Source organism: Phaeoacremonium minimum (assembly GCF_000392275.1).
Source record: "Phaeoacremonium minimum UCRPA7 unplaced genomic scaffold PA7_03_scaffold_191, whole genome shotgun sequence".
Taxonomy (NCBI): domain Eukaryota; kingdom Fungi; phylum Ascomycota; class Sordariomycetes; order Togniniales; family Togniniaceae; genus Phaeoacremonium; species Phaeoacremonium minimum.
Window position 1 is genome coordinate 56938 of NW_006921098.1, and position 8807 is coordinate 65744.

An 8807-nucleotide genomic window follows, 5' to 3' on the forward strand; every position below is an offset into this window, starting at 1 on the left:
TATGCTTAACTGCGGGAGCAAATGGTCTGGAAGATACATCCAAGATAGAAACGGGCATCGCGGCACGAATATCACAATGCATGGCCTAGTAAGCAGATCGCAGATTTCAAAAAATTACTAAGACGGATGAAGCGGCATGTTCTCATCAAACTCTGAAGCGCAAATCCATGATCTTGTGAGCAAACATCTATACTCAGATAATATAAAACAAATCATCGTGTGCATACATCGAGAACACCAATTGATAGACGAGATTTCGAGGTCAAGCACATTGCTAACATATGTACCACATTTCTCACAACCGTGTATTTTTTCTAGAATCAATATTTTCAGCCTGAACAACCGCTAAAAGGTGTTATCGCGAAGGATAGATCTCTGTGACTATCAAGAGCCAACGCAACAAGTTTTTTCCCAAAATCAATGCGGTGGGAGGAGTTGATCGATGCTGGTCAAGAATGCGCGCACTTCAACCACGACTTCCACAGGCGAACGAGCCGGGCGGAAGCCGACTGGTGGCCGACAAGTTTGATCCTGTGCGAGTAGCTGATGCCGAGATTGGGGGGTAGGAAGACCGCTATACTGGAATCTTTGTATGCTATATTTAGGGTCTGTGGGGGTTGGTAGCTGTGGGCGCTCAGATGTGGTGTGCAAATTGTTTCGGGGCTTGCCATCTCGGCTGATGAGATCGCAATCACTGTTAGTCCAGAGGAGGCCACTGTAACCTCGGCGAGGGCACACGCGCGCCTCGGACGCAAGTGGGCAGTCACCGAGGGATGAAATGCAGGCAGGTGTTTCTGCATGATATGACATAGGAACCGCTTTCATACTCAAACTTGAGATTATGCATTCCACAGGTGGTTGATGCAGCCGCCATCCTTTGACGGTTACGACGCCTCGGTTTGAGTGTCCCAACCGCCTGGATCCAGATAAGCTGTGGCCGATGCGTCCCGGTTCCAGGGGGAACAACTGCCCGGTTCGGGTGGAGGATGGCGGATAAGAGCGGGGCTTCCGTTAGCCAGCCGCGACGGTTCTTAATCCAGGATACGTAGAAGCCTTCCTTCCTTCGATATGAGGCCAATGTAGATGATTGGAATTTAACCAAATGAATAGGGGGAACTCAACAAGCCTTGGAATACTTGGGAATGAAATTCGCTAGTGCACGGCTCTGCACTGGTGCTGCATAGCAACGAGATCGCGAGAACCTCCGTAGACAGACCAAGCGGGACAGTCGACCCAATTTATGAACAAGGAGGGCCTCGATGGCCTGCTCTCCCAGTCCGCGAAGCATAGAGTCCTGCTCTCCAAGGGATGGGGGAGCTCGGGGATAGCCTGGAGAACTTGCTCTTCTTCCGATATTAGCAGAAAATGCGTCTAAGTCTTTCTGCCTTATGAGTTTGTCCGGTTCATCGGGTCCAAGCACTGACCGGGATTCTGTGCTTCAGGCCGTCTCGGTCTCGGTCCAATAGGTTCATATCATCATGCCCTAGCTACTAAGAGGCATCATCTTTGAAGGCGTCGTGTAACGGTCCAAACGAGCAAAAGAAACGGAGGGGAGAAGGCGTCAAGGGCTACTGTGCAGATCCACATCGCGGGCGGCTTTTGGTTCGGATTGCAAGCGTGGATTGGTGAATTGGTCCTTGTGGCAGTCCCAAAAGCTTGGTTCTGACAGCCATGGCGTATTGGGGTTCGAGGAAATGGCACCACCATCGAACGATGGCTTTTCGAAGGGCCAAGCCTTGAGCGTCAAGGATCTCGCAATATCATTATTTGTGATCTGCATATACCACGAAAACTTTTCGCGCGCTTCCGTAGGGAGAGACTGAAAAAGTCAACGGCTGAGGGTCTTGTGACTTCGAGAGTGACATCGCAAGGGAAATGTGCCAGCGTGGGGGGCTCCATAATCGAAGAGCACTCGAGTTAGGCCGGCAGCACTCCATACAAGTGCGTGCATGCAGCCCCCAAAGGCTTTCTGATAGTAGGTAATGATTCACCTCCCGCCTAGATACAGTATGAGCACGTAGGCATTATAATGCCAGCGTATCTCGGGATAGCTGTCCGTTCTCCGGCCAGTTCATCAGCCTTTCCGTGTTCCCACGAGGCCTTGCTTGCCGCCATCTCCTTCTGCCTAGCGCGATCTACGATCAAGATACCACTTCAGGCCCAGCGGCGCAAAGAAAACGCCCCAACCCGCCTCAATGGCCTGATATTCTATTATTGCGAGCGCATCTAGTGAGCTGGCAGTTGATTATCGCTCAATGGTCTCTGTAGTTCTAGTACAAGAAGACGATGTGAATCAGTGTAGAGGTGATCTTGGCGGCGTTGGTGTGATGTCATCCCTCAGAGATCTCAAGCCTTACAGACAGGGCATGCATGCAACGCTCACGCTGAAGTGGTGGCTAATTGGTGGCATGCTACCCCTAATATAAGCTGCGCCTAGGTTACTCGCGTGGACCCTGAGACCCCAAGGACCCTTGCACGGGCACATGGAGTACCATTATGCGCGTAATACAAACAAGTTCACTGACCGCCAACCATCTTCGAAAGCAATATTAATTCATGAGATTGAGAGATCAAGACCAGCCTAATCATAGAGGCACGATACACTCGACAGACGATGAAGGTCTCAATAAATCATTGCGTGTTGACACTTCAGCTTGCTTTCCTACACCTACGTCAGTGGCGCTGACAATCTCGGTGGTTCCCATTTGGCAGGTTATTACGGCGCGTCGCGGGATACCTACAGGATACATGCCGGACGAGGCAGCCTGAAGTTATCGTGAAGTGATGCCGCCTCGGATGACTTTTGCGTCATCCGCGGTCTAGACTCGCCTCGCAGGTCATGCTGGCGCTTGACCGAACCGATGGCAACCCGACCCATTGCAGGAGGCTCAACAATGACGAAATTCGCACGCTCGACTCAACATAGATACTCACGCCGCTTTATCCGCATCTTTGGTCCCGGCAATCCGGCGAGTGGTTTCTCTCTGGCTTGAATTGAGCCCTTGATCCGGCCCTATTTCCACAATGGAGCAATCAAGGCTCCGATAGATGGCAAGCTGATATTACGGATCAATGGTCAGCTGAGACGTTTGGTCCAATCCTAGAAGTGATCATCATCGAGCCCCCCTATCGACCCCGCCGGTAGGCGTCTACTAAAAGCTCTTTTTCAAAGAGCATTTAGATAACGGCGAGATCGCTAGAGATGTAACATGTTGCAACCGCGATAGAGCCTCATTTATGACCGTTCATTGTCTCGATTCCGGTCTCATGATCTACTACTTCGCAGAGCATTGATATTGAGCCAATGTTCGAGGTGTCTCATCCAACGTCTAAGGTCGTATCCGATCTTGTTTCCTGTCATATACACAGCTATGAGATGATTGACAACCGCTCGTTCTATCTAGGGACTTTCTCCCAGTCTTGTGAGCATTTTGCCACTGACTCTCTTTCTTTGATCAGACTAGTCAGTAGATAAGACGAAAGCCGTGCTGAACTCCTATTCATTATGTAAAACAGTCCCGACATCGCGAATATTAGACGTATCGGACGTCAATAGTGAGGAGTCTTTTGACTAATATCTCGATATAATATTTATATCTACGACTAGGGACGGTAATACCCCCATGTTCTCCTCCATTGTTGTCATTTCGTCGACTGTGAAACACAACCGCCGCTCACATGAGCCCGAGTTAATCTTACTCCTCCGTCTCTTTTTGGCTAAAGTCATCTCCTCGGTGTTTCGTTAAGATTCTACGGGTCATTCATTTAAGCCTAGACGTTCTGCGAATCCCGTAGTTCCGGGTGTCTCTATCGCTTTGGCTCCATGTACGAAATGCTGGTTTTGACGTGGCCAAATAGTATGTAGCTAATGGCTCAACGATATTAGCAGCAAAGGCACCAAGGCCAAGTATATCAACATAAAATTCCCGTATCACTCTTACGTCATGTCAGAGAGATTGACCACGATAGCCGCCGCGTTCCTTGTGAATACCTGAGCCTCAGATGTCTGAGAGTGTCCTATGATCTTGATTCTCATGACATGATCTCAGCAGTCCACGTTGAAGGTCAGATAATAAAAATGTAAAACTTACAATAGAATTTGAAAGACATCTACACAAAGTGATTACAGACCTTATTTTCTGAGTTATGGTCATTGTTGTACTTATCTATGCCACTTGAGAAGGACTTGTATAATATTATATTTCGCTGTGGGGTCTGTGACCTCCTACAACGTAGCGTATAGGTGGTAGCCCAATGTCGGTAAACTTCTTTGTCACACTGCCAATTGCACCCTTACGGGGTTTCTCAATTTAGTCACACCGGACTGTGAAGCCTGGGAATCTCTTAGAAACGATGACGGCCATCGCGCATGAATCTCTTACAGTACTTTGCCCATACAAATCATAGGAGAAACATGTTTGATCAATATTTTAATGATTTAGAAATATCACAGTGCCTAATTTTGGATATCATATATATAGCATCCCGGGTTAGGGCACTGCTTTGCCAGCTACTGTAAGAGTGGTCATGGGTCTGTCTGGCCTCTAGATGATGCATATAGAGATCCCAACTATAGCTTTCTACACGCCACTATATAATATTGACACCTGAGAACTGTTGCATGAACTATTGAGCTATAAATTAACCGTATCATTGATCCATAGCCTCTGGTGTGAGCGGACATAGGGTGGGCAGGTAGAGTATCGATTGCATCCAAGAGAAGCTGACTAGAGCCTTGTTGCATCGAACTCTTACCTCTTGTTGAATTTTAATCTTGAGAAATTGGTATATAGTTCTTCTCTTTTGCTAACACGAGAAATATATAATTCCCCAGGCCACAGTCTTGATGAATTACAAGTGATTACCTTGACCATTCGATGATCCTGTGTGAATGACATTACGGGGACAACTAATGCGTCTACCATGAAGGAATAAGAATTAGCTGGCCAGAAGGTCGAGGTTGACCACCGCCGGCTGGTATACTTCATATCTAGAGGCCTATATGTAGGCGAATCTGCTTTGTCCCCAGGGTTCAGGGTCCTCGGGCACCTCAGGAGCCTGTTCCAGGGTTGAGAGCTGTTTTTGGCTAGCGCAATTTGTCCTGACTTGCCCCGGGCTCCTTCCAAGGCTCATCTCCAGGCTTAATCTCGAACGATTAACAACTGCCGCTTCTAGCACGAACTCATGCAGAATAGTGCAAAGTCGCGTTTGTGACTGGAATGGAGCTCATCGCGCGCGGTGCTGAACGACTAGCTTGGACTAGTTCCGGGAACTAGCTGTGATCTAGATTTTGGTTTTGTTAGGGCCGTGGGGCCGAAGACGGGAGCGAGGCGTCAGCCCGCTAGGGGCTAGACCTGCAGGCTTGATTCAGCCACTGCCGAACAGTTCAATGTACCTGAGCCCTAACTCATCTGAGCATCCCGTGCGCCCAGATCGATCTAGAATTGCATTGAAGAAGCTGAGGACTACCCAAATAGGGCAGACTATTGATCCCCAGAACTCCAAAAATGGCTGAAATTTGGTCGAATCCGGCCCCCCGCCCGCCTGCTACGATTAATAGTGTCCCGTAGGAACTCGATAGCTTCACCATCGACACTGATTGCGTAAACCTTTGAGCCGGAAGCGACAGCATGGCGTGTGATATTGTATGCATGCGGATATCTGGATGGAGACCGGGCCTCTCCAGGAAGAACATAAATATCGGTCCCTCTGCTCCTTCCAACATGATCAGCTTTCACCACACTGACAAGTCCTCAATATTATTTTCGAGCTGTTCCTAGCGGAAACATCTTGCCACAATGACTTCGAGTCTTCACACATTTTCTGGCATGATTGCCTTCTTTATTGTACTTGCTTTTCTTTGCAAACCTACCCATGCATTCGGAGCTGGCAATGTTCCCGATAATTTGAGCATGAACACCAGCGTCTGGAAGCATGGCGACATTGGAGATGTCTTGAAGCTTCTACCAATTAGCTTCCTAACCAAATATGGCTTTACCGACCTGGACATTCTCCGAGTTTACTTTGGCAACTGGCTCAGAGACTATAGTCAAGTCATTGATATCATGCCTCTTGGAAAGGCTAAGGAACCAGCTTTAAGGGCAATTGTGTGTATACATTGCACACTTCTTCGCTTCATGGCTTAACTCACAATTGCAACAGGTCTCTGTGCTTGGCTTCATGGCTTTTGGCCTCGCAACTGAAGAGTTTGACGTTACCAAAGACCGGCTTGGTTGCTACCGTCCGGAGGAACATATCGGTTTGTGCATATCACCTCTTAATGTTAACTCTCCATGCTAACACATCCGACTCAGATAACCCAAGGGCAAGAAGATATACCACACACATGTCTCTCCAATAATTTTTAACTAACTCATTCTAGGGTTACGCCGAAAATAAGCAGGGAAAATATCTGAACGATGCCACTATAGACAACCTGGACCCGCGCCTACGTCGGGAGGTTCTTCCAAAGGGTGAGGCATCATGCCGTATAATTTTCATACTCTTTTAGCTGACTTAGATCAAGAGCTCGAAATTGATGCCAAGACAGGAATGAAGAACTATATTGCAAATGAAACCATAGGAATCAACACCTCAGCGAGCTACATCCGACGCAAAATCCAGGAGTGCGTCAACCATGGACGTATCGCTCGTCGCGATGGCAATGAGTCGCGGCGCCACGAAGCTCTCATTTGCTTAGGTGCACTCCTCCATACTCTAGAGGATTTCTCGGCGCATAGCAACTATGTGGAGCTTGTTTTGCATTGCATCGGAGAGAAAGACATATTTGCCTGCGTTGGCAACAAGTCCAGGATCACCATCCCGAGCACCACCCAAGAGGTTGCGCCCCTTGTTACGGGAACTTTCGGGTCGCTTGATGTTTTCCAAAGTATTATAGGAGAGCTTGATGATAAAGCTGCGATGAAGAGTGAAGGCGAATTGGATGCATTAGACAATGTAAATTCAGTCTCTTTCCCCCTCCCGACTTCAGCTGACTCAATTTCGAGCTAGATCCTAGCCGCTGCCCCAAACTTTAGCGAAGTGGCTGCGGGAATAGCCAGCGCTTTGCAATACGTCGTCATGCTAATCCCAGGCGGAGGAAGCCTGAAGACCGACCTTCAGACGATTCTCAAGACGGTTCAATCGGCTGAAAGTGACAACTCGGGCAAAGACGCAATCGACATTGACACCAACGATATCTGGACTGCCATCGAGCCCATCTTTTCATTCCAAGGAAAGATCAAGAGATTCTTGATCGAGAGCAAGGAACACCCCCAGATTAGCCTTATTACGAAGACCCTGGACAAGGTCGGCGAGCTCATTGACAAGCTGGTCTATTCTGCACTTGCTATTCTCATCGAACCTGCTATCCAACGGGTCCGGGAAGCTATCAAGGACGGAAAGGAGACGATTGAAGAAGTTGATCGACAGAATAAGAATTATGTCAATATCTTCGCGCCTGGATCCACAGATTCTGATCCCAGTCACTCGGTAAGTATTGTCAAATTCAAATTTTCTGGTTCCAACCAAATGCTTATACCGTCTGCTCTTTTAGATTCTCGCCAAGGATCATTTCAGCAATTACTTAAACCCTGTCGCCGGCCGTGTCGCCACTGCGACTACAAACTGGGCTACCCAGAGAATTGTCGAGTGCTGGGACTCTGACGACGATGCCATCGTTGCCAAGAATACCGAGTCAATTCTGAAGATTCTTCACCACCCAGCCTTTGCTGCTTCTTCGGAGCAAACTTTCATCCAGAGGACAATGTATGAAATTGTTGAATGCTGGTGGAACGAGCGTACCCCTTCGCAACAAAGCACCCTTCGAGCCCACCTGGGCAAAGAGGGCATTCATGCCAATGCCGACGGTCACCACCATGGTGATAACAATCCTGTTGATGCGACAAGACAATTTGCCGGCAAGAAGGGATTTGCAGCTGATTGGACTGGTGCCCGGCCAACATTGGTTGAGCGGCCTACAAAGGACATCTTTGACGATGTCACGAAGATCTTCAATGAACTTGGCGAGACTTTGGATAAGACCGGAAAAATGTTAGAAGAAGGAGCAGTTGAAGCTGCGGAGTTGATTAGCAAGGGACTTGGTGCTGCTGGTGATGCCATCAGCGAGACAGTGGACGATGTTGGTAAAGGTCTCAAGCGAGGGTTTGATGAGGTAGCCAGCACTGCCGAAGAGATCGCCGAGGAAGCCGCGCGAGGTGGGAAGAAAATCTTCGACGAAGCTACCAGAGCTGGCGAGCAGTTACTGGACGATGTGGAGGAGACCTTTAACGATGGTGTTCGCGCAGTGGAGGAGACTGTTGACGATGTTGCCCATGCGGCTGAAGAAGTCTTTTCGGATGCTGAAAGTTTTGTCGAGAAAGGGGTTGAAGACATAATTGAGACGGGCGGTGAAATCGTCAAGGATGTTGGAAACTTCGCCGACGAGGCTGTTAGCTCTGTAGGGCGGGAGATGGAGGACTTTGGCAGAAAGACGGAGGAAGTCTTTAGCGATGTTGGAAGAGCATTAACAAGTTGGTGGTAGGCTGGATGGTATTTTTCTTTGAAGTTGCCGTGATGGAAGCAGTGTTAGATAGCTTATATTTGGTTTACATAATTTCAGATCAAGGATTCAAGATTATGTTTGCGGCGAGCTATCACAATTGTGACCTCCACGAGACTTGTCGTGAGCGGTCATCGGTCTATTTCAGCAATTTCATCCTACTACCTATCACACGCTGATGTTAGGGCATATATAAGCTGCTATGGTAGCTAAAGCCCTGGAAATCTCAATCTCATATGTTCTGTCA

The 8807-nt window shown here is 48.4% G+C and overlaps 1 protein-coding gene across 1 annotated transcript; it reads left to right on the forward strand.

The window, feature by feature from the left end:
- Positions 1 to 5798: 5798 nt before the first annotated feature.
- Positions 5799 to 8542, forward strand: UCRPA7_2752 (putative nima-interacting protein; the record flags this gene model as incomplete). The annotated part of the gene is made up of 5 exons (XM_007915321.1): positions 5799 to 6107; positions 6383 to 6473; positions 6527 to 6957; positions 7012 to 7491; positions 7556 to 8542. The coding sequence occupies 5 exons, from the start codon at positions 5799 to 5801 to the stop codon at positions 8540 to 8542; spliced, it is 2298 nt and encodes a 765-aa protein (XP_007913512.1).
- Between the last annotated feature and the right edge of the window lie 265 nt (positions 8543 to 8807).